Raw genomic sequence first — 27,425 nt, forward strand, 5'->3', positions numbered from 1 at the left:
AGCAAATTAATTCAAAATCAAAATGAATATGGTATTTTAAAGCTTAAAATAAACTCACTAAATAGTAATTGATAATGAACTTTCATCGGTCAGCACATTGCTATGTATAATTTTTAGATTTTTTAAAAATATAACCTTTGGGCACACACTTTCTTCACTTGTAATAAAGGCACAGATATTCTCAATTTCTAGAAGATAAATCTCAAGTAGTGCTCATGATTATTCCCACTGGCAATGTTATTCACTAAGAGCTATACATGCCGGAGGGCAGTTAGTTGGTGACATACTTTACATTCATTGGACATTGATAGTAATCAGTACTGGACTAATACATAGAGGCCTGAACTTTTGACAAGCAGAAGTTTCAATCGCAGCACAATAGGATTGAAAGTATGTAAAGGACAATTGGAATGAAAAATTTCTGTCAATAATGGATACTATGAAGCAATAAACCCACTGCACCCAAAAGAAGAGATTCACTTCATCCTGACGAAGGGTCTCAGCCTGAAACTTTGACTGTTCATTTCCACGGATGCTGCCCGACATGCTGAGTCCCTCCAGCGTGTCGTACGTGTTGCTTTGACCACAGCATCTGCAGTGTACTTTGTGTTTAGCTTCACCTATCACCTTCCAGCTGCCCTCCTTCCCCTTCCCACGCCATTTTATTCTGGCGTCCTCCCCCTTCCTTTCCAAACCTGAAGAGGTATCTGTTTCTTCATTTCCAGCGATGCTGCCTGACCTACTGAGCTCACCCAAGCACTTTGTTGGTTGACAGACAGACATACTTTATTGATCCCGAGGGAAATTGGGTTTCGTTACAGCTGCACCAACCAAGAATAGTGAAGAAATATAGCAATATAAAACCATGAATAAGTAAATAAAAATAAGTTAATCATGCCAAGTGGAAATAAGTCCAGGACCAGCCTATTGGCTCAGGGTGTCTGACACTCCAAGGGAGGAGTTGTCAAGTTTGATGGCCACAGGCAGGAATGACTTCCTATGACGCTCAGTGTTACATCTCAGTGGAATGAGTCTCTGGCTGAATGTACTCCTGTGCCTAACCAGTACATTATGGAGTGGATGGGAGTCATTGTCCAAGATGGCATGCAACTTGGACAGCATCCTCTTTTCAGACATCACCGTCAGAGAGTCCAGTTCCACCCCCACAACATCACGGGCCTTATGAATGAGTTTGTTGATTCTGTTGGTGTCTGCTACCCTCAGCCTGCTGCCCCAGCACACAACTGCAAACATGATAGCACTGGCCACCACAGCCTCGTAGAACATCCTCAGCATCATCCGGCAGATGTTAAAGGACCTCAGTCTCCTCAGGAAATAGAGACGGCTCTGACCCTTCTTGTAGACAGACTCAGTGTTCTTTGACCAGTCCAGTTTATTGTCAATTCGTATCCCCGGGTATTTGTAATCCTCCACCATGTCCACACAGACCCCTTGGATGGAAACAGGGGTCACCGGTGCCTTAGCCCTCCTCAGGTCCACCACCAGCTCCTTAGTCTTTTTCACATTAAGCTGCAGATGATTCTGCTCGCTCCATGTGACAAAGTTTCCCACCGTAGCCCTGTACTCAGCCTAATCTCGCTTGCTGATGCATCCAACTATAGGAGAGTCATCCGAAAATTTCTGAAGATGGCAAGACTCTGTGCAGTAGTTGAAGTCCGAGGTGTAGATGGTGAAGAGAAAGGGAGACAGGACAGTCCCCTGTGGAGCCCCAGTGCTGCTGACCACTCTGTCTGATACACAGTGTTGCAAGCGCACGTACTGTGGTCTGCCAGTCAGGTAATCAATAATCCATGACACCAGGGAAGCATCCACCTGCATCACTGTCAGCTCCTCACCCAGCAGAGCAGGGCGGATGGTGTTGAACACACTGGAGAAGTCAAAAAACATGATCCTCACAGTGCTCGCCGGCTTGTCCAGATTGGTGGATGTAGCCAATGGATTTCCACAGTGAGAAGAGTGGACAGAACCACAGAACACAGCTGAAGTAGTGCTGGAGCATGGCCATTCTACTATGAAAGTGTTGTAGGCTGCAAGATCAACCACAATAGTTTGCTTCTGTTTGATTATCCCATTACACTGAGAGGCATGAGAGGTTTTTGGCAAGGACCAAAAACCAATAAAATCACCAATTTTAATGGAATAATATGTTCTGGAGATTTCTCAGAGAGAAAGAGGTCTACAATTCTAAACATCAAAGAAGGCTGAAGGCTACATCTCAGCGACCACCTTAGTATGTAATAATATCAAAAGGCAATAATTATAAACTAAACCTGCTTCCACTTTGTGAAGGAAACAGCAACTACAAACTACCATACCTCAAAGACTTTCAGAACACGGTTCAATTCCCCTCTTGTTGCATCCTAACCTGTCAAGTTCCTCTGTTGTTTGCATGTTGAAAAGCAGTGAAGGAACAATCTTATCCATGTGTTGAGGCTCCCAGATTATAGTTTGGAGCTCATCATTCACCGTTTTCCGTACGACACCTTGAATGCCTTTTATGCCAGCAATCCTGATCCTGTCAACAAAACAAGGTTAATCGTTACAATGATCATCCATTTTAGCCTTCAAGTCTATAGCAAAGTTTCTACAGATCATGACTTCAAAATGCAACTTCAAATTCATATTCATAAAGGCAGAACCAAACTCATTCACATTTTAATAATTCATATCATTCTCTTCTACACGTACTTTGTAATATGGTTATTTAAATGAGCCAATGCATTTTGACCACTGGAAAATACATAAAAAGCCAAAATATCTGTGCAATCATTTGGTCTCAATTACTTCTATTTCCACATCCCAAGAGCTCTATTTGAAGAAAATTATGAACTCCGTCAGTTTTTTTTACATTTTCTTAGATAGATACAGCATATCCTAACAACTATACTTATTAAAATCTTTCACTACACATCCCTTCGTGAACATAATTTATTCCACATTCACTTTAGCAAATCTCTTAAACCTTCACCTTTGCTATAGAAGAATGTCCAAGATTGGACAGAATATTCTAACAGGATGCTAACAAAGACAGGTAAAGGTTTGCCATTGCTTCTTTTATATTCTGTACCCTCTAATTATAATACCCAAGATGCCATAGTTTTTCAGACCAAATCATAAATCTTCTAGTTTAACAGATGCCTTGAAGCAAAAGTGTTTTTCTACCCCCTTTAAAACTATTAAGTGTATTACCGATTTACTCGCAAAAAAGTCACATCATTTTGCAATAACTTTTGGTACTGTCATTTGCAATATCGATTAATTTGCTTTGCATTCCACAATTGGCAGGAGCAGATTTAGGCCATTCAGCCCATTGAGTCTGCCCTGCAATTTCATCATGGCTGATTCACCTCTCCCTCTCAACCCCATTCTCCTGCCTTCTCCCCACAACCTTTTTTGTCCTGACAAATCAAGAACCTATCAACCTCAGTAATAAATAAACCCAATGACAGCCTCCATAGCCACCTGTGGCAGTGAATCACAGAGATTCACCACTCGTTGGCTAAAGAAATTCCTTCTTATCTCCATTCTAAAGGATGCCCTTTATTAGGAGGCTGTGCCCTCCGGTTCTAGACTCCCCCAGTATAGGAAATATCATCTCCATATTTACTCTTTCTCAGCCTTTCAACATTCAGTAGGTTTCAATGAAATCCCCCTTCGTTCTTCTAAAGTCCAGAGCCAAACACTCCTCATATGTTAAGCCTTTCATTCCCAGAATCATTCTCGTGAACCTCCTCTGAACCCTGTCCAATGTCAGCACATCCTTTCTTAGATAAGGAGCCTAAAACTGCTCACAATACTTCACCACACCCTGTTCCAATTCCAACCTAACTCCTTCCGAACGCTCTGCTATCCGCTCCCTCCGCACCAATCCCAACCTCACTATAAAACCCGCTGATAAGGGGGGAGCTGCTGTTGTCTGGTGTACTGACCTCTACCTGGCCAAGGCACAGCGACAACTCTCTGATACCTCCTCTTATTTGCCCCTTGATCATGACCCCACTAAGGAGCACCTCGCCACTCTACCATCACCAACCTTATCAGCTCTGGGGATCTCCCATCCACTACCACCAACCTCATAGTTTCCACACCCCGCACTTCCCGTTTCTACCTCCTACCCAAGATTCACAAACCTGCCTGTCCAGGTAGCTCAGCTTGCTCCTGCCCCACCAAACTCATTTCTGCATACCTTGACACTGTCTTATCCCCCCTTGTTCAATCTCTTCCCACCTATGTTCGTGACACTTCTCACGCTTTGAATTTTTTCAATGATTTTAAGTTCCCTGGCCCCCACCGTCTTATTTTCACCATGGACGTCCAGTCCCTATATACCTCCATCCCCCACCAGGACGGTCTCAAAGCTCTTCGCTTCTTTTTGGATTCCAGACCTAACCAATTCCCCTCTACCACCACTCTCCTCCGTCTAGCGGAATTAGTTCTTACTCTCAATAATTTCTCCTTTGGCTCCTCCCACTTCCTCCAAATCAAGGGTGTAGCTATGGGCACCCGCATGGGTCCCAGTTATGCCTGCCTTTTTGTTGGCTTTGTGGAACAGTCCATGTTCCAAGTCTATACGGGTATCCATCCCCCTCTTTTCCTTCGCTGCATTGACGACTGCATTGGCGCTGCCTCTTGCACACATGCTGAGCTCGTTGACTTCATTAACTTTGCCTCCAACTTTCACCCTGCCCTCAAATTTACCTGGTCCATTTCCGACACCTCCCTCCCCTTTCTTGATCTTTCTGTCTCCATCTCTGGAGACGGCTTATCTACTGATATCTGCTATAAGCCTACAGACTCTCACAGCTACCTGGACTATTCCTCTTCCCACCCTGTCTCTTGCAAAAAGGCTATCCCCTTCTCACAATTCCTCCATCTCCGCCGCATCTGCTCTCAGGATGAGGCTTTTCATTCCAGGACGAAGGAGATGTATTCCTTTTTTAAACAAAGGAGCTTCCCTTCGTCTACCATCAACTCTGCTCTCAAACGCATCTCTCCCATTTCCCGCACATCTGCCCTCACCCCATCTGCCCACCACCCCACTCGGGATAGGGTTCCCCTTGTCCTCACCTACCACCCCACCAGCCTGCAGGTCCAACGTATAATTCTCCATAACTTCCACCACCTCCAATGGGATCCCACTCCCAAGCACATCTTTCCCTCCTCCCCCTTCTGCTTTCTGCAGGGATCGCTCCCTACGCGACTCCCTTGTCCACTCGCCGCCCCCCCCCCCCCCCCCCCCCCCACCACCACCGATCTCCCTTCTGGCACTTATCTTTGTAAGTGGAACAAGTGCTACACCTGCCCTTACACTTTCTCCCTCACCACCATTCAGGGCTCCAGACAGTCCTTCCAGGTGAGGCAACATTTCACCTGTGAGTCCGCTGATGTGGTATACTGTGTCCGGTGCTCCCGGTGTGGCCTTTTATATATTGGTGAGACCCGATGCAGACTGGGAGACCGTTTTGCTGAATACCTATCCTCGGTCCACCAGAGAACGCAGGATCTCCCAGTGGCCACACATTTTAATTCCACGTCCCATTCCCATTCTGACATGTCTATCCATGGCCTCCTCTACTGTCAAAATGAATCCAAACTCAGGTTGGAGGAAGAACACCTTATATACCGGCTAGGTAGCCTCCAACCTGATGGCATGAACATTGACTTCTCTAACTTCTGTTAATGCCCCTCCTCCCCTTCTTACCCCATCCCTGACATATTTTGTTTTTTCTTTCTCTCTCTCTCTCTCTGCCCATCACTCTGCCTGTTCTCCATCTCCCTCTGGTGCTTCCCCCCCCCCCCTTTCTTTCTCCCGAAGCCTCCTGTCCCATGATCCTTTCCTTTCTCCAGCTCTGTATCACTTTCGCCAATCACCTTTCCAGCTCTTAGCTTCATTCCACTCCCTCCAGTCTTCTCCTATCATTTCACATTTCCCCCTCCCCCCACTACTTTCAAATCTCTTACTATCTTTCCTTTCAGTTAGGCCTGACGAAGGGTCTCGGCCCGAAAAGTCGACAGTGCTTCTCCTTATAGATGCTGCCTGGCCTGCTGTGTTCCACCAGCATTTTGTGTGTTGTCACAATACTCCAAGTGAGTTTCACCAGTGCCTTACACAGCCTCAGCATTATATCCTTGCTTTTATGTTCTAGTCCTCTTGAAATGAATGCTAACATTGCATTTGCCTTCCTCAGCACTAACTCAACCTGCAAGTTAACCTTCAGGGAATCCTGCACGAGGACTCCCAAGTTATAACCCCTCAGCCATCACGCTCTTGAACCAGTGAGGATGACTTCATTCAACTCTCTTGTTCCATCACTGACCTCTTCCCACAACCTGTGGACTCACTTTGAAGGATTCCTCATCTCATGTTCTCAACACTTATTTATTTTTCTTTTGCATTTGCACAGCTTGTTGCCTTTTGCACATTGGTTGTCTGTCCACCCTGTTGGGTGTGGTCTTTCACTGATTATATTATAGTTCTTGGATTTACTGAGAATGCCCGTAAGAAAATGAATCTCCTCAAGGAATTCCAACAGATTTTTTAAGGGACTCCCAACTCTCTTCACTCAGATTATTGAATTTTCTCACCATTTAGAAGAGAGTCTATGCTTTTGTTCCTTCTACCAAAGTGTATGACCATACATTTCACGACACTGTATTCCATCTGCCACTTATTTGCCCATTCTCACAATCTATTGCTTCTTTTCATGTTATGTGTCTATGATTTGGATGACAAAATTGATGGCTTTTTGGCCAAGTTTGCAGATGATATGAAGATAGGTGGAGGGGCAGGTAGATTTGAGGAAGCACAGAGGCTACAGTTGGACCTAGCAGACTCGCACAGGACTCCCCAAAGGTTAATTTGCAGGTTGAGTCATTGGTGAGGATGGCAAATGTTAGCATTCATTTCAAAAGGACAAGAATATAAAAGCAAGGATATAATGTTGAGGATTTATAAGACCTCAGAGAGGTCTCACATGGAATATTGTGAACAGTTTTAGGCCCCTTATCTAAAAAAAGGATGTACTAACTTTGGAGAGGATTCAAAGGAAATGATTCCAGGATTGAATTGCTTATCATATGAAGAGCATTTGATGGCTCTGGGCCTGTACTCAGAAAAGAGGGACCATTTAGGAGGAATTTGTTTAGCCAGAGGGTGGTGAACCTATGAAATTCATTGTCACAGTTGGCTATGGAGGCCAAGTCACTGGGTATATTTAAGGCAATGGTTGATAGATTCTTGATTAGTCAGGGCATGAAGGGACACGGGGAGAAGGCAGGCGACTGGAGCTGAGAGGGAAATGGCTCAGCCATGTTGAAATGGTGGAGCAGACTCAATGGGCCAAATGGCCTAATTTTGCTTCTATACCTTACAGTCTTATGGTCTGCATATTGAAATTTCAAGCTTTTCCTGCCAAGTTTACAATCAATTGTTTGACATAGATAAAAAGAAAGCAGAACAAAACAAGGCAGGCACTAAATATACTTAAGATACATATAGATTGCTGCATAGCAGGAGTATTAAGGGTTATTGGGGGCAATAGCTGGTGGAGCTGAGTACACAGCCAGATCAGCCCCGATCTTACTGAATGGTGGAGCTAGCTTGATGAGCCAGATGACCTACTCCTGCTCTTATTTCTTATTCTATCGATTGATTGATTGATTAAGATACAGCACCACATAGGCCTTTCCAGCTCTTTGAGCTGCGCTGCTCAGCAAATCCCGCTTTAACCCTAGCCTAAATCAAGGGACAAATTTCAAGAATTAATTATTCTACTAACCAGTACATCTTTTGGACTGTGGGAGGAAACTGTCACAATCCAGGGTAAGAACGTACAGACTCTATAACTTATACACGACGTCGGAATCGAACTCCAAACTCTGATTCTGCAATAGTGTCGTGCTAATCGCTGTGCTACCATGGCGTCCAAACACTGATCCCTGGCTGTCTACAAATCTTCAATCTGATATAACGTGCTTAAGTATTATAGAATTTCCTATCCTTACACCAACTTCTAATTTGATTGCACTCTTTAATAAATCTCAATTTTCAGAGGAGCTTCCACAATAATATATTAAAAAGTCACATGCTATATTAAAAAATTACATTTACAAGTTATTGTGATAGTAGTCTGCATAATTACAGAATCATTTTAAATCAAAAATATAAATGATCAAGACAGTAAAAAAAATTTTTTTAATCCAGCGGTAGATTATTTAGAAAGCTTGATTGTTTGGCATCAAATGCACTGGTTAGTCCACAGTGTGAGCTGGGGATCCAGACAGACGTCAGGACAGTGGCTTGCAGCCAGAGCCCAGGAATGCTGATGTATTTCCCATTCTACTGGTGAAAATATACTGTTGTGTAACATATAAAAACATTAAACGTGTTTGGGTATTAACAGGGGCAACCTTCAAAAGCCAATAAAATTTGCTAGGCTAGCACCAGAACAGGTCAAGGAGCCCCAAGGTGATGAGATTTTTCTGTAGCAGTAACTACACCGCAGTGGAGTAGTCAAGTAAACAAAGGACACAATGTATTATTTTGGAAATAAAGAATGCAGAAATATATAACATGATCACCAAATATTCTTAATACAATAAACACCTGAACAACAAAAACTTGGTTGCTTGCTTTAAAAAATAAGAAACATCAAGTTTGTTGTCTTAAACTATTAATGGGATGGACCTTTAAAATGACACTCCAGTAACAGGACAGATGCTGCTAACATAATCATTAAAGAAACTAATGTCCACAGGATTCAGTAGGAATAAATAAAGCCTGAGAAGCCAAGTGTAAGAGTATAGATAAGAAATAGGAAGGGTGCTCAATTATGGTACCTGTCAATTGAACAGATGTTAAGGGATTATAAAAAGATAACAAGTCATACAGAAAATTGGATAATTCTCGTGAAAGTGATTCAAAGAGTTTTGTAGTATTTCATTAGAATTTATGTGGAATGTTCACAAGTGTTAGGACTGATTGAAGGGAGGTTTGACCAAATTTGTACAGTCTGTAGATAATGTCAGGCACCAAACATCTTTACTTTATTTTCAGTATAAAGACTACTCCTCCCAAGTTGCATCAGTGTTCCGTTCCTGTTAACTATCCATAAACGCAAATAGTTCAAGTCATAAATGCAGGTACAAACCAAATTCTCAGAAAGCAGAAGATGCCTGCAGCCAAACAGCAAATTCATGCTAACATTCTCCCAAATTCTCACTCGTATGTATGGGCTTCACAGAAATCAGGCATTTGAAAGCTTGGGAGAAGGTGTAGTGCAAAACTTCTATGCCTGTCCTCCTCTTCCACGTGCCCTGCGTTTTCCTCCATTCTCATTGCACCTTGCTCTGTGGGTGCTTGAATTTATCAAATAGAAGTTGTGGCATTCCACAAATGCTTTCTGCCTGTTGTTTAAGGAGAACTAAAATCATATTTCATCACCGAGTCCATAGGACACTTACAGCTGCTGAGCAGGTTGACTGTGTGGTTAAGAAGGCGTATGGTGTATTGGCCTTCATCAACCGTGGGATTGAGTTTAGGAGCCAAGAGGTAATATTGCAGCAATATAGGACTTCATCAGACCTCCACTTGGTACTGTGCTCAGTTCTGGTCACCTCACTACAGGAAGGATGTGGAAACTATAGAAAGGGTGAAGAGGAGATTTATAAGGATGTTGCCTGGATTGGGGAGCATGCCTTATGAGAATAGGTTGAGTAAACTTAGCCTTTTCTCCTTGGAGTGGCAGAGGATGAGAGGTGACCTGATAGAGGTGTCTAAGATGATGAGAGGCATTGATCGTGTGGTTAGACAAGAGGCTTTTTCCCAGGGCTGAAATAGCTAACACGAGAGGGCTTAGAAGTAGGTACAGAGGAGATGTCAGGGGTAAGGTTTTTTTTTTAAAAACGCAGAGAGTGGTGAGTGCGTAGAATGGGCTGCCAGCGACGGTGGTGGAGGCAGATGCGATAGGGTCTTTTAAGAGACTCCTGGATAGGTACATGGAGCTTAGAAAAATAGAGGGCTATGGGTAACCCGAGGTAATTTCTAAAGTACATGTTCGGCACAGCTTTGTGGGCTGAAGGGCCTGCATTCTGCTGTAGATTTTTTTTAATGTTTCTAATCAACCCTGATACAATTAGTGTTGTCCCTGCACTAATTTAGCTGTAATAATGGCTATATCTCTGAACCAAATCCAATGTTAGGTCACAAGTGACAAGTCGATACTAAGCGATATTGATGCCAATGTGCTTGCTCTTTATTATGCTTAAATCTATGCTGCTGAGCTTGTGGGGGTGAGGGAGGGAGGAGGGCTGTGCTCTGGGGAGACAGAACATCACTGATATCAGTCTTTGGCTTGTCCAAAAATCCACACCACACATGGCTCTGTTTATTCTGCCACTCCCAAAATGTCTGGCTGGCAGTGGTCAATCATGTTCCAAAATTTGTACGAAGTGCAAATACATTTGTTTTACATCCATTGCTTTATTAGTGATGGACATTGCTGCCCGTCCACTCCACATTGTTCCAGTTCTTTTCCACTTTGCTGCCACCTCTTACCAAACTCAACTACGAAACACAGGGCAAGTTCAGCAGTTGATGAAGTGTAGTTCAGGGGATTACTTTCTACTGCTGTGGCCATGCTGCTGCAGAGGCGCTAACCATCATAAAATGCCTCAAGGAACTGAGGGGCTTCAGAAGCTGCTTATTCAGGCCAACAGGAAACCAAGTTGTTTTTAGGAAAAATCTGGCCAATCACAAGTGAATTCTACGGACCTGACTTCACCTTTACGTAAGGTCCAGCTCAGAGATGGAATTTTCACCCATCTCACCTCCTATAGTGCTATTGTGATAGGCTGGTTGCATGAAGAGCCGCTCTCCTCTCAGGAGAAAGGGTCCAGACATTCCATCGTTCAAAGAATAAATTTGTTTTATTAGAGTTTTTCAACCACTGCATACAAATCACCCAGCAGTGATTGTCCAGTTTTTGTGCAGGCAATGGATATTGCAGCTTTTCTTTACTTCCCCCTTTAAATGTTTGAAAAGTGTTATTTTAAAAGGAATATAAATTTCCAGGTATTCCATCAAGTTTCTTCACTGCTTGGAAAGGAAGCACTAATTCCTTTCTGCTTTGCTGCAGCATATTAGCCAAGCGATCTGGACTAACAAGCAGGTGGTGGAATGAGGTTTACAAAAGAATTCTGTTGGGAAAATTTTGTGTGGAAAGACCACTGCACACGTGAAATCCACTCACTTTGCTGCAGAATCCTAGCTTCAGCGGCACACCGGTTCATTACAATTAGAAAGAGTGATAATGATTTCACAAGTACATAATCTTATTCTCCAGGTCCCATATCACATTACGGAGCTGCATTTATAACCACTAAGCATAATGTTTTCTTATACTGGGTCAGTGTATCAGAAAGGCATTTCCCCATTTCATTGACGTAGAATCACCTATATTTTTAAATTACATCATTTTACCCCTTTTAATTTCAAACAAATATTCAAATACATAAAGATAAAATAACAGCATAAATAGTTGGTCCAATTCAGGATCAGAAGTGCAGACTGCCATTACTTATCAAACACGCTGCAAATCTTTGTAAACAAGATTGCTTTCAGGCTAATTTAGCTTTCCATCAATGTGGCATTTGAAGTAAAGTTTGATAATTAAGCAAACTAAGGTTGACAAATTAAGCAAAGGTTGATTAATTAAATGCTTTTCATTAACCATGACTTTATCAGCTGAATAAATGTGATGAAATAAAACTTGTGGCGGCAGAAAATTCTGCAGTGCAATCTCGTAAAATTTTTCTTCTGCATCCTCCAGAGTTTCTGGAATCCAAGCTGTTAACAATTTCACCACCACACCAAGTTATATGAGAAATAAATGCTCAAATTTCCTAAGGAATGCTAGATAATGTAGAAGCCAAGGATTTTGTGCCCATGTCACCTAACAAACTCTGGCGGGTTTGTAACATTGGTAATGAATATTTTAAGTATGTAACAGTACTCATCAAGGTGTTAAAAGTTAAAAATATGAGTGTAAACCACCAGCAAGCATTCCACTATTTAATAATAGAGGGCACATTATTGATTAAATAACTGAAGATTGTTGCAGATAGGATATTAATGCAGGAGTTGTCCAAAAACCCCAAAATAAGCTCTTTCCAGATTTAGACAAAGATTATAAGAGTCAGGAACCAAAAAGTCCTCAAAGAACCTACAAAAAAGCACTAGAGAATAGGTAATTAGTAAGTGTTGATTGACATCTGGTTGCTTCAGGAGGAAAGTGTCCAATATGGAAGCATTTTGCCAAGTTAGATTTGCCCTGCATCATGCATACATTTCTGAGCAAGTTTCCATCAAGAGGAAATCAACACTGCAGATGCACGGTAGTAGCTTGGGTAGATTTGCACAATGAATCTAAATTAATTACTTAGATGATGAAAACAACAAAAATTTTTAACTAGTAACAAAATAATAAACATATGGGAACCAAAGTTGGCAATTAACCTTATTAGTGTTTCGACACTTAGGTAAATCAGAGCAGACTTGTAAAAATTCCTCCATTTCATCTGTTCCCTGGATGAGGCTTTTCATTCTAGAATGAAAGACATGTCCTCCTTTTTCAAAGAAAGGTGCTTCCCTTCCTCCACCATCAACGCTGCCCTCAACTGCGTCTCTCCCATTTCATTCACATCTGCTCTTATGCCATCCTCCCGTCACCCTACCAGGGATAGGATTCCTCTTGTCCTCACCTATCACCCCACCAGCCTCCGCATGCAGCACATAATTCCCCAGAACTTCCACCATCTCCAATGGGATCCCACCACTAAGCGCTCACATGTCCATTCGTCCCTCCCCACTGATCTCCCTCCTGGTACTTATCCTTGCAAGCGGAGTAAGTGCTACACCTGCCCCTATACCTCCTCCCTCACTACCATTCAGGGCCTCAGATGGTCCTTCCAGGAGAGGCGACATGTCATCTTTGAGTCTGTTGAGGTCATATACTGTGACTGGTGCTCCCAGTATGGCCTCCTGTAGATCGGTGAGACCGACACAGATCGGGAGACCGCTTCACCGAGCGCCTGCGCTCTGTTTGCCAGAAGAAGCCGGATCTCCCAGTGGCCATCCATTTCAATTCCTCTTCCCATTCTGATATGTCAATCCATGGCCTCCTCTACTGTCGACATGAGGCTACACGCAGGTTGGAGGAACAACACCTTATATTCTGTCTGGGTCGCCTCCAACCTGATGGCATGAACATCAATTTCTCTGGCTTCTGGTAATGCACCTACTCCTCCTTCACCATCCCCCATTCCCCCTCACATTATCTCCTTGTCTGCCCATCGCCTCCCTCTGGTGCTCCTCCCCATTTTTCTTTCTTCCATGGCCTTCTGTTCTCTCCTATTGGACTCCCCCTTCTCCAGCCCTGTATCTCTTCGACCAGTCAACTTCCCAGCTCTTTACTTCATCCCTCCCCCTTCCGGTTTCACCAATCACCTTGTGTTTCACTCTTCTCTCCCCCCACCTTTCAAATCTACTCCTAATCTTTTTCTCTCTCCAGTCCCGCCAAAGGGTCTTGGCCTGAAAAGTCAACTGTACTTTTTTTCCCCATAGATGCTGCCTGGACTGCTGAGTTCCTCCAGCATACTTTGTGGGTGTCACTTGGATTTCCAGCATCTGCAGATTTTCTCTTGTTTGAGATTTGTGCTTCAGCTCTATTTGCCTATTTTCAGTAACCAAACAGAAGTATAATGTCTCAATCTTAACTTTAATTGACTCAGTGCCACAGGGCCTACTGGGGAAAGAATCAAATGTCCATTGGTTTAGGTAAACAAAATAAAATCTGCCTCATTTCACTTCACAAGACAACTAATTTTCAGACCTGTATGCAATCAGTAATTTCTTAACTAAAGATGAGGTTGAAAATTTAGAGCATGTAATGGAAGAACCTAAAATATTCAAAAGCTGACAAAATGTTTGAAATAATTTAGAATTCAACTGAAAGTAAACAAGCATACGAAGACAGCGAAATGTCATAATGAAATTCTGAATAGCAGACATAAATAAATTGCATTGTGCTGGTGGTACTGCTTCTGTCCCCAACCCCTACAGTGAGAAATTTAATAAATTACTTATCACCATAGCTATAGGCTTCAATTACAGTCAAAAATATGTAGGGAAGAATCCCAAAACCTAGAATACGGTTTGTAGAGTTTGTGACTCTAATGCCAATCCAAAGACTAAAAGTAGTATTGATATACTTGTATACATCCAAAAGTTAAATAATCATGTACACATTCCGAAGAAAAATAAATGCTGAAAATCATTAGGTTCTAATGCAGATGAAGATTGCTTTTGCAAGTCTCTGTCAACTTGCAAATTAAACACAAAACCAGAGAACAGACTTAACATGTTAGAAGGTACTGAACTGAACAAAAATAGAAACAGTACTACTGAAACACAACTTGCGTCATCTGAATACTTTCCTGCAATAATTAGCACATTTTCCAGGGTTTAAATTAGCACCCTTATTCATCACAGAAATTTCATGTTTTAAGGGGTTTTATTTTTAAAAACTGGGATCTGCAGCTCTTGCTGTCAGTTGTGTGAAAACCTGTCTGCATTAATCAGATCAAGATTTAACTGATGCAGAATGCCATCTGTAAAGTATTAGAAAAATTCTTTATGGAAATTTTACTGTACCCTCTGCAAAAAAACAACATTCAATGCTGGATTATATCTGAACATGAATTAAAGGATTCTAAAACAATCAGAAATAGCCTTTTGTACTCACTTAGTCCTGGTATCCAGATCATCATGATAGGAATGGCACATTGCACTGAATCGAGACACAAAGAAATCATAGCGTCGATGGTATGAAGCAGTGTCTTCCTCGATGTTTGCAAACTTGACAAACTAGGGTAAATAGTGTGCAAGATTAATACTAGGATAGACATATACACAGATTGTTAAGATGCAATTCCTCTGCCCTAGCATTTTAGGACACAATTAATTATCTAAATAATCTACATCATTTCAAAAGACTTGAAAAGGCTAGATGTTATATGGAAGGTTCAGAAAACATTCTAAAAGAGAGACAGCACAAGGAACAGGAATCATGAATGTCCTTTGTTGATAAAATGCATGATCCAAAGTAAGAAAAACACCTTAACTTTCCTCAACCATATAATTGGGAACCATCAATTGTTCTTTCTAACCTGTGCCCCATTTCCCCAAAATAATCTAAAAGTTTTCTGATGAATTTATATATTCAGAGGGCCTTTTCACTATTTCTAAATGCCTCCACTGATCAGAACCAACCAGCCCCTTGGTGCACAACCATACCAAATAATAAATATTGCAGAGCACCATCAAATAATGTTTCCAACAAATAAACTGCAACAGACTGGTATTTCTCCATGAAACTGGCTGAACCAGAAACACAATCTGGCTTCAGTATTAATTCAATCACAAACAAGAGAAATCTGCAGATGCTGGAAATCTGAACAACACACACAAAATGCTGCAGGAACTCAGCAGGCCAGGCAGCACCATTGGAAAAGAATAAACTGCCAACTTTTCGGGCTGAGACCATTCATCAGGTATTACCGTAGATGTCGGATTATAAGCCGCTACTTTTTTCCCACATTTTGAACAGCTTTGAACTCTGCGGCCTTTACTACGGTACGGCTAATGCATGGTTTTTTTTCATGCCGCCAAAAACATTTTGCCTCGTAACAGTAGACCAATAAAATTGATGAGTAGTTCACAGAGGTCCAATGAAATTGTACGATAAATCAAGCGCACTTTCACAATTAAATTATTGTAAATCAGTCATTTGTACTCACCCTCATCAACATGGAAAACACTCGAAGAAAAGCATTGTGCTGCCTTTATGGCAGTTAATTAGTTTATAATATTTTCGCTTAGTAATTCATTTGTTAGTATTTTCTAGTTAAAGCTAGAAGTGTTTTAACTATATTTGTTTTCTGTACTACATCCCGGGATGCTATGACGTCACATCCGGTTTCGCCGCGTCTTGTGGGAAATACCGGTTTGCGATAAACGGGAAGGTGGGGGCGAGCGGCATTAGACCCGAGCGAAACGCTGCTTTTAAGTTAAAGGCGATCAATAACTTTTCCTGGTAGGCTGCAGTATATATTTTTTAGGAGATATTGGAATGTTGTTTGTGCACTGTTCAGTAAAAAAGTATACGCAACGTAATTTGTGTGTTACCGATACGTATGTATATTTAAAAGTAGCCGTGTTAGAGGCACGGTTCGAAAAAAAGCATTTGCAATATGTATTTGTTTATGTTACCATATGGATTTAATTAAAAGTTAAAAAATCCTCACGTGTAGTATCTTTCTGTGTAAATATCTCATATTACAACGTGGGACACCTGCGGCCTAAAATCCGGAGCGGCTTGTACAAGTACAAAATTGATTTTCTTTCTAAAATTAGAGCCAGCGGCTTTTAATCAGGTGTGCTCTGTAGTGCGAAATCTACGGTAGTTGCAGTTTCCAAACCTAGCATAATGCATATTTACAAACAAGAGAAAATCTGCAGATGCTGGAAATCTGAACAACACACACAAAATGCTGCAGGAACTCAGCAGGCCACGCAGCATCTTTGGAAAAAGGTTTCTCCCCCATAGATTCCCCCAGCATTTTGTGTATAATTCATACTAAAACCACATTCTAGACGTGTTAAATGTTTCATTCCTGAGCTGAACATGTACTTTCATTACCTGTATAACTTGACTAAAACAATGAGCCCATGCTGAGGAACAGACAGCTTCTGTTGGAAAGTGGTCTCAGGTGAAAGGCAGGGGTCGTGTTGGAGTAGCAAATAGGTTTCTGAGAGGCAAGGAAGTCCCAGCTGCCACCCTCCACCCAGGACACACCCGTTTGCTCTCCAAGCCTACACCTGCTCCAATTGCCCATTGATCAAAACACGTAGAAATTTTAACAATGCCATGACCACGGAGTTGGGCAGGCAGGAACAGAGCCAAGTGCTGCCTCACCACACCATCCCCAACCCAAGCAGAGGCCTGACTCCTGAGGATTCAGGCAAGTGCAGACCAGGTAGCGGGGTGGAAATGTCACCTGGGATGGCCCAGATCGGCTCTGCAGAAGCTCATCATCTGTTACAGGTACAGGTGAGTGCTACAGGTCAGGGGTTAGAGTGTTGCAATTCCCACCCACTCCAGGATTCAAACTCATGGTTTTTCTGCTGTTTCCTCACTTCCTCACAGAGCGAGGCCATTGACTCACAGCATGGATACAGGCCCTCTAGCCTAACCTGTCCATGTTGGCTAAGGCACCTATCTGGGTTAGTCCCATTTGACTGCATTTAGCCCATAGCCCCCTAAATTGTTTCTATCCATGTACCTGACCAAATGCATTTTAAATGCTGTAATTGTACTCACCTCCTCTGGCAGCTCCTACACATATTCAGATCTCTCCCCTCTCACCTGCAGACACATACATTTAGATTCCCTGACCCAAGGACTGTGGCCATCGGAGAACAATACAGCATCCTCTTAAATACCCTATCCTATCTGCTTTCACCATCAGCCCTGGAAGCACAGGCATCAGGCATGCAGCACTCAATGGAGCCCACATTTTATTTTAAAAATGCATATTTTAAAGCCACGTCCTTCAGCACCCAAAAGCTTCATTCAGGAAAAACTGACCATGTCACCCATGCCCTCAGCCTCCATTGCTCCAGAGAAACCAGTCCGAGCACTTTTGCCCAGAGCAGAAATGGCTAATATTAGTGAGAATCAGTTTACAGTGATTGGAGGAAAGCATTACAGGGATGTCGGGGTAGGTTTATTTTTTTTTAAAAGTGGTAAGTGCGTAGAATGCACTAGCAGGGATGGTGACACAGGCATCTACATTAGGGAGTTATAAGAGGATTCTTCGATAGACACATGAGTGAAAGAAAAAGAGAGAGCTATGTGGGAGGGATGTGTTAGATAGATTGATCTTGTAGATTAAAAGGCTGCACACCTTGTGGGTTGAAGGGACTGTATGGTTATACGCTCTACTTTTGCCATAATTGTGCAGAACATGTATATTATGAATAATGGTAAATATTCTTGATTATGAAACAAATCTCTAGTTATAATGCACCCAATTTTTTTTTCTTTCTAAATAGTAACACAAACTTTCTCATTGTTGAAAAGTGACTCTGCAAAAACAAAGTGCTGTTTTATGAAGTTTTTGTGCATCACATACTCCGGAGACTCCAGACAGCATTGATGGAGAGAATTTAAAAGAAGTAAGTTGGGGCAGTTGGCATTTTTTGCACGCCACAGATCCCGAGGAGAGATTGGATTGTGAATAATTATTCACTTGGCAAGGGCCAATATAACAAAGTTAGGTTTAGATGGAGCAGCTATTGTGTGAGTGAACCAGCGTTTGTGTGGGGAATTGATGCTTTAGGACATCGAGGCTTAGGAGAGGCTGAGGTCACAAGTAGATTTTTTAAAAATTCATTATTTATTCTTTCTTCCTTTCTTTTTGCACACCTAGAACAATGAGGATGTCAGGTGTTATAGTGAAATACTCCTTGTGCGATTTGGGAAGACAGGGAGACCTCCAGTGTCCCTGATGACTACACCTGCGAGAAGTGCATCCAGCTGCAGCTTCTATCAGACCATGTTAAGGAGCTGGAAGTGGAACTGGATGAACTCCAGATCATTCAAGAGGCTGAGGGGTTGATAGAGAAGACATATAGGGAGGTAGTTACACCAAGGGTACGGGTCACGGGTAACCAGGAGGGGGAAAGAGTGGATCGGCAACCAGTGCAGAATTTAGGGGAGACATCAGGGTCAAGTTTTTTTTTGTTTTTATTTTTTTTAAAACAAAATTTTTTTTTTTTTTAAAAAAAGAGAGGATTGTGAGTGCCTGGAATGACTTGCCAGGGATGGTGGTGGAGGCTAAAACATTAGGGGTATTTAAGAGCCTCTTGGACAGGCACATGGATGAAAAAAAAGGGAGTGTTATGGGGTAGTGTGGGTTTAGTACTTTATTTTAAGGATTATATGGGTCGGCACAACATGGAGGGCTGAAGGGCCTGTACTGTGCTGTACTGTTCTATGGTTCTATAGTACCTCTGTGGACATACTCGTACCTCTCTAAAACAGCTTTGGATACTTTTGGGAAAGGGTGGGAATAACCTAGCAGAGGAAAGTCACAGCAGTCAGGTCTCTGGCACAGAGTTTGGGTCTGTGGTTCAGAAGGGAAGGAAGGAAATGAGGCAAACTGTAGTGATAAGACTGTTTGTTTGTTAGGGTAACAGAAGGAGATCTTGTGGAAGAGAATGAGATCCCCAGATGTTATGTTGCCTCCTGGGTGCAGGGTCAGGGACATCTTGAATCGAGTCCACATCATTCTTAAGTGGGAGGGTGAGCAGCCAGAAGTAATGAGGTCCTGCAAAGTGAGTTCAGGGAATTACATGTAATGATATAGGACAGACCTCCAGGATAGTGATTTCAAGATTGCTACCTGTGCCACGTGCCAGTTAGGCCAGAACTAGGAAGATCATACAGTTGAACATGAGGCTAAGTGGATGGTGCAAGAAGGGAGTTTCAGATTTTTGGATCACTGGGCTCTCTTCCAGGGAAGGTGGGATGTGTATAGAAAGGATGGTTTGTATCTGAACTGGAGGTAGACCAAGATCCCTTCAGGAACATTTGGTAGTGTTAGTGGGGAGTGTTTAACCTAAAGTTGCATGGGGATGTGAACTACAGCACCAGAACAGATAGTAGAGGAGCTGTGGAGAAAGATGATATTAAGCCGACATATGAAGTCAGGAATCAAAAGGCTGAGCATGGTGGGACCAATGTTCTGAACTACATATACTTCAGGGCAGACAGTACTCTAGGAAAGACGGAGAGCTTAGTGCATGGATCAGCAAGTGGAATTATGACTTTCTAGGCATTAGTGAGACTTGGTTGTAGGAGGGGGAACGACTGCCAGCTCAATATTCCAGAGTTCTGTTGTTTTTGACATGAAAAAGTGGGAGGGATTAAAGGGAGAAGGGTGGCAATACTAGTCAGGGAAAAAGTCACAGAGGTGCTCAGGCCAGACAGACTGGAGAGCTCGTCTAGTGAGGTTTTATGGGCAGTACTGAGGAATAAGACTGGTTAATGGCATATTACAGACAACCCAACAGTCCACGAGATCTAGAAGAACAAATTTGTTGAAAGATCGCAGACTGTTGCAAGAAACACAAGCTGTAATAGTGGGTGATTTTAACTTGTCCACATATTGATTGGGACTCCCATACTGCTAAACAGCTAGATGGAAAACAGTTTTGCAAATGTGTTCAGGAAAATTTCATTAATCAGTACATAGCAGTCCCAACTAGAGAGAGTGCGATACTAAATTTTCCATTAGTGAATGGAACAGGACAGGTGACATAAATTTGTGTTGGGGGATCACTTTGCATCTAATGAACATAAGGCCATCAGTTTCAAGATAATTATGGAAAAGAATAGGTCAGATCCTCAGGTTAAGATTCTAACTTGGAGAGAGGCCACTTTTGACGGTATCAGGAAGGATGTGACAAGTGTGGAATGAGACAGATTGTTTTTTGGCAAAGGTGTACTTGGTAAGTGGGAGTGAAATTTTGAAAGTACAGAGTTTGTATGTTCCTGTCAGAATAAAAGGCAAGGATAACAAGTTTAGAGAACCTTGGTTTTCCAGATATATTGAGGCCCTGGTTTAAAAAAAGGCAGATAGCAGGTATAGGCAAGCTGGAACAAATGAGGTACGTGAGGACTATTAAAAGTGCAAGAGAACATTTAAGAAGGAAATCAGAAATAAAAGACACGAGGTTGCTCTAGCAGACAAGGTGAAGGAAAATCCTAAGGGTTTCTACAGATATATTAAGAACAAAAGTAGAGCATAGGACGAAACTGGTCCTCTGGAAGATCTGAGTGGTAATATATGTGGGAAGCCAAAAGAGATGGGGAGAGATCCTAAATGGATTTTTTGCATCTATATTAACTCGAGAGACAGGCAGTCTATGCTGCATCACCTCACATCATTGAGGTCAAGACCCTATACATATTACAGAGCAGGTGTTATTTTTCTTGAGGAAAATTAAGATGGATAAATCACCAGGGATTCACAAGGTGTTCCCTTGGACCCTGTGGGAGTTAAGTGCAGAAATTGAAGAGGCCCTTACAGAGATATTTAAAACATCCTTAGCCACAGGTGAGGTGCAGGAGAATTGGAGGATAGCTAACGCCATCCTATTGTTTAAGAAAGGCTCTAAAATTGAGCCGGAAACTACAGTCCAGTGAGACTGACATCAGTGTTATTGGAAGATATTCTAAGGGATCGGATATACAAGTAAGTATTTGGATAGACAGGGACTGATTAGGGACAGTCAGAATGACCTTGCGCGTGGTAAGTCACGTCTAACCAATCTTATAGAATTTCTTAAAGTGATTACCAGAAAAACTGATGAAGGCAAGGCAAGTGGATGTTTGGTCAAGAAGGTTCAGTCATTGGCATTCAAGATGAGGTAGTAAATTGGATTAGACATTGGCTTTGGTGGACAGTGATAGTGGGGGTGTAGTAGACAGCGAGGAAGACTATCAAAATTTGTAGCAGGATCTCAACCAGTTGGAAAAATGGATGGAGAAATGGCAGATGGAATTTAATGCAGATAAGTGTGAGGTGTTGCACTTTGGAAGGATCAGCCGGGACCTACATGGTGAGCTGTAGAACAGAGGGATCTGGGATTATAGATACAAAGAAGGATAAAGAAAACTTTTGGCACATTGGCCATCATAAATCAAAGTACAGTCGGCCCTCCTTATCCGCGAGGGATTGGTTCCAGGACCCCTCACGGATACCAAAATTCGCGGATGCTCAAGTCCCTTATTCAACCTGTCGTAATGCGTTGGACCTTAGGACCCAGCAGAACCCCAGACCTTATTTAACCTGTCTCAGTGCGGTGGACATTAGGACCCAGTGGCAGAGATCTGAATCCGCAGTGTTTCTGTTCATGAAAATAATCACGATCGAAAATAAAGTGGAAATAATAAAGCAATTGGAAAGATGTGAAATGCCATCGGTCATTGGAAAAGCGTTAGGCTACAGTCGGTCAACGATCGGAACTATTTTAAAGGATAAAGTGAGAAAGGCTCTGCCCTGATGAAAGCTACAATTATTACTAAGTAACGCAGTGGTTTAATTATTGAGTTTTGGGGTTTTGGGTTTTTGATCCTCCACATCAACTCGGCACTGTGGAGAGTGCGCTCAGAAGTGGTCTGTCACTCGATCAAAGTCAGGAATTTCCGTTCCCAAGCCCGGCACTGAAACATACGTTCTTAAGTGTTTTATATGCATAGAAAGGTAAAATATATACTATATACTAAGACAAACGTTTGACTAACTTACGCTAAATAATACTGGATGTACCTGTTCTGACTTACTTAGTAAGAGAACTTCCAATTTTTTTCAATCCTGATCCACGATAACCCACGCCCATCCTCCTGCATACTTTAAATCATCTCTAGATTACTTATAATACCTAATACAATGTAAATGCTATGTAAAATAGTTGTTATACTGCATTGTTTAGGGAATAATGACATGAAAAAAAAGTCTGTACATGCTCGAACAACAAGTGCTGGAAGAGCACTTCTGGGTTTTCGCGATTCGCGGTTGGTTGAATTCGCACATGCTAAATTTGCGGATAAGGAGGGCTGACTGTACTGAGTAGGGGAGGTGGGATGTTACATTGAAATTGTATAAGACATTAGATAGGCCTAATTTGCAGTATTATGCATAATACCTACCTACAAGAAAGATATAAACAAAATTGAAAATGTGCAGAAAAAATTTATAAGAATGTTGCTTGGATTTGAGGACCTGAGAGATAAAGAACGATTGAATAGCTTAGCACTTTGTTCCCTAGAATGTAGAAGATTGAGGGGAGATTTGATAGATGTATACAAAATTATAAGGGGTATAGATAGGGTAAATGCAGATGGGCTTTTTCCACCGAGATTAGGTAAGACTGCAACTAAAGGTCATTGGTTACGGGTGAAAGGTGAAGTGTTTAAGGGGAACATGAAGGGGAACTTCTCAACTCAGAGGGTATGGTGAGAGGATGGAATGAACTGCCAGTCCAAGTAGTGGATGCGAGTTCAATTTCAACATTAAAGAAATAGGGATAGGTACATGGATGGGAGGAGTATATAGGGCTATAATCTATGTGCAGGTCAAAGGGACTAGGCAGATTAATGACTTGGCAGTGACTAGATGGACCAAAGGACTTGTTTCTGTGCTGTAGTGTTGTATGACTCTATTAACATTTTATTTGAAGGGATGTAACTTGTTCTGAAATCTTCACTGGTTGTTGCAATCAACTTTAGAATGACACCTCAGTCTGCACAAAAGCTGGGCCACAGCAGTGGAGAGCTAATAATCAACATTTTCTGAATATCTGATATCTCTTTTATGTTGATATGTCTGCAATTAAATGACTGCTACCAGAGCCTGAGACTTGCAGCAGGCTCGTTATTGATATGTAGGTAGAAATAATTGGGTTAGATCCTTGCAACTTCACTGACAGAATTGAAGCTCGTTTAATAGAGGGGAAAAAAATCAAGATAGGATTCCTGTACATACAGAACTATGAGGATTTAGTTTGCTCACTATGCTCATTTACTCCAACATAAAATTCCTGCTCAATTATGCCAAAATAGAGCACTGACTTGAAAAAAAGATGGGCCAATAAAACAAAGTTATATTTCAAACAGAGAGTCAGTGATACAATTCAATAAAATGATTCAAACAATTAACAGGAGTATTGCAAACCAAGAGCCGCTTAAGTATTACACCAGCTACATAAAGCATCATCATGTAAGCCAATTTATTTTATAAACCCCACAATACCTTTCAAGTATATTAAATATTTCATATTGAATATTTTATTAATGAACTAGAACAGATATTAGATTTTTTCTCAAATACTAAGATTTTGAGAGAGATTTAACCAATGAATCAGTGACAAATACATACAGCTAACATACAAGGATTGTTCTGAAAAGTGTACAAGGTTTTCCATATATTTACATCAATTATCAGCCGAGTTGAGAGGTTCAGACTTTTAGTTGAAACTCCATTATGATAGACATAATGGCAGAGTTCAAAAATATTTCAAGAAATTCAAGGTACCATCCTATTTCCAAATCTTCTACCATTGCTACCAAACACTAATATGGCAGAAAAAGCTTTAAAAATTATAGGAAGTGTGTTTTTGCCATTTGGACAGTCAGTATTCCTGGCAATTTTAGAACATTTCTAAAGCATGCTCCATACATAAGTAACAACATGAAAATCACTAACTTAGAATAATGGAGTGTTAGTGCAAAGTCAACATTGCTCTCCTGGGCAAAGGAAATCAAGGTATTATACATTCACTTTGCTGGGACAGACAGGAATTCCCGGTGTTTCACAGCGTGGTGGTGGAGGAAGCAGAGTCCTGACCTTAATGCTATTTGTATGCAGTTTGCATATTCATTTGCTCAGCATGAAAACAGGCAATTCAGCCCAGTCAAAACTACATATAAAGCACCCATTTATAGCAACCTAGTGGCCAACTTAAGTACTAACACACATACTTTTGAAGTACAGGAGGAAACCCATATAGTCACAGCAAAGTGCACAAACTCTACAGAGGTTGCACGAAGTTTAGGATTGAAAATAGGTCCCGGGGGCTGTTCTGGTAGCTCTGCTGCATCCTGCTTGAAACTGCATGGGCTTCCCTCCTCTTCCCACCCCATACTCTGATTTTGCACTGCATTCTAATGTTGTTACGGTTTAAAGGTGACTTGGCTGCTGAAAAACCACCATAGTGCAGCAGGTTGTATAAGATTTAAGACAGAGTTGACAGGCAAACGAGAGAGAATGTGTTACAAGAAAATGGGAATTGGTATAGTCACAATGTGCCACAAAATTTCTATGACATAATGAGATATACCAGTACTCCAAATTTAATTACAAGCTGCTGAGGTAACGGTGTAAGTATTCCAAACTATAACAATGCAGAAGCTCCAAAGCACCCCAACCTAAAGAATGACTTTCATTTTAACAAAACTAAAGAAACTTGACCTACATTGCTAGAGGAACAGTCTGCTGGGGGAATCCACCTGTGGGAGGAAAGGAGTTGTCCACTCAGGTCAAACATCTGCAAAAGGATTGAGAGTGGAGAGCTGAGATGGCCAGCACAAGGAGAAAAGGAGAGTGAGAAAGGAGTCCAAGGCAATTGGTGGACTGAGGACGGCTGCAGGATGAGAAGCAGGCCATACAAGGTAGGGAGGTGAGCAACGTGAAGCTGGGAGATAGCAGCCAGGGAATGACAGATGGAGGCAGGCGAAGGGAGAATAAAAAACACAGAGAGAGGAATGTGAAGACTATAGGTAGCTGCGGCACAGGGATAAGCAGGAACACAATGGACTATCAGTGCTGGATTCTGATACGTAAAGGAGGAGAGAATTGGGTGGGTGGGGGGGATGTGGATACATGGTGAAATGGCAGTTGGAACCAGAACCAGAAGGGTGGGAAAGACTAGAGGAACTCTCCTCTGCATCAGTGAGACCACATACAGACTAGGCTCAACCTGTAATGGCCACCCAAAACTCCTAGCTGCATGCCATTTCAATCCCCTACATCCCACCCCCCATCTTCCGATACACCCCTGTCATCCACTCACCCACAAATTCCCCTACCCAACCCCATCTGGTTCTGGTTCCACCTGCCATTCACCTCGCCCCAATTGCTCCCATTGTTACGCTGGTAGTCTCCTTTCAGCAGCCATCTCCTTGCACCTCTCTTCATCTGTACTTGTTCATTCTCTGCCTGCTTCCCTTCCAATTCCACCCTGCTCACCTCCATTACTTGTCACAACCTGCCTGTCATCTTCAGTCCACTAATCTCTTTGGACTCCATTCTCACTACTCACTTTATCCTCACACTGACCATCTCACCTCTCCATTTTCACTCCTGATGCAGAATTTCGACCTGAAACATCGACAATTATTTTCCTCCTACAGATGATGCTTGTTTTACTGAGTTCTTCCAGCAGATTATTCATTGCTGTAGATTCAAGCGTCTTGTAGTCTTGTGTCTTCATTAAAGAGATAAAGACAGTCCTAAAAGTATATTAAGGTGAATAATTACCCAAGACCAGCCCAAATGTACCCAAGGAAATTGTGGGAAGCCAGGGAAAAAAATTGCAAGAGCTCTAGCCGAGGTATTTATATCAGAGAGGGAGAAGAAAGGAAATTACAGGCTAGTTGGTCTGACAAAGGAGAATGGGTTGATGTTGTATACTTATGAGCCTTACTTCAGAGCCATGGCTAATATACCGTAAGGGATTGTGAGGGACAGGATGTACCTACATTCGGAAAAGTAAAGACTGATCAGGAATAGTCAGCATGGGAAATAGTCTCATGAATTTGATTAAGTTTTTTTTTCTAAAAAGAGGTGACCAAAGTAATTGATAAGGACAGGGCAGTTGACATGTTCACTTCAGCAGGTCTTTGGCAAGCTTCTGCACAGTAGGCCATCTTAAAGATTAAAACACATGGGATCCAAGGTGAGCAAGTCAGCTGTACACAAAATTGGCTTTGCGTAGAAATGAGAGGATTGTTTTTTTTACCTCCTAGATTTGAGGTCTATGCCAGTGGTGTGCGACAGTAATCAATGCTGGATGCCCTATTGTCAACCATCTCCATTAACAAATCTAAATAATGTTGTAAGGAGCATGGTTAGTAAGTCTGCAGATGTCACCACACTCAGTTGCATTGTAGAGAGTCAAGATGGTTATAAAAAATTACAACACAATGTAAATCAACTGGGAAAGTGAGATAAGGAATGGCAGTCGCAATTTTGGACAAGTGCAGTGTTGTATTTTGGGAAGTTAATTGAAGGCAGAGCTTATGCAGTAAATGGCAGGTGCCTGGAGAGTGTTGTAGACTACAGATCCTTAAGGATACAAGTTAATTGTCCCTTGAAAGTTATGACACAGGGTGGTGAAAGTGTTTGGCATCCATGCCTTCATTGGTGAGGGCACTAAATACAAGAGCTGTACAAGAAGTTGATGAGACTATACTTGAATATTGTGTATAATTCTGGTTGCCCAGCTATAGAAAGAAGGACATTAAATCACAAAAAGCTGCAGAAAAGATTCCGAAGGATTTTTCCAGATAAGATGGCTTGAGTTAAAAGGACAGTTTGTGGATATTCCACCAGAATATAGGAGGCTGAGAGGTGGCTTTATGGAAGCATGATGTGCCTAGATAAGGTGGATCATCACCATTTTATTCCCCAGAGCACAGAAGTATAAAGCCATAGGGCAC

At 42.0% G+C, this 27,425-nt stretch overlaps 1 protein-coding gene across 8 annotated transcripts in view; it reads right to left on the reverse strand.

Moving 5' to 3' along the window:
• Nucleotides 1-27,425, reverse strand: part of efr3a (EFR3 homolog A (S. cerevisiae)) — a 145,587-nt gene that overhangs the window by 62,128 nt on the left and 56,034 nt on the right. For all 8 annotated transcript variants that reach the window (XM_073043289.1, XM_073043251.1, XM_073043279.1 and 5 more), the window contains 2 exons: nucleotides 14,823-14,944; nucleotides 2,387-2,536 (listed from right to left, as the gene is read on the reverse strand). In XM_073043289.1, the coding sequence (XP_072899390.1) occupies nucleotides 2,387-2,536; nucleotides 14,823-14,944 (272 nt within the window). The remainder of the gene's footprint in view (nucleotides 1-2,386; nucleotides 2,537-14,822; nucleotides 14,945-27,425) is intronic.

Source organism: Hemitrygon akajei, chromosome 1 (genome assembly GCF_048418815.1).
Source record: "Hemitrygon akajei chromosome 1, sHemAka1.3, whole genome shotgun sequence".
NCBI lineage: Eukaryota > Metazoa > Chordata > Chondrichthyes > Myliobatiformes > Dasyatidae > Hemitrygon > Hemitrygon akajei.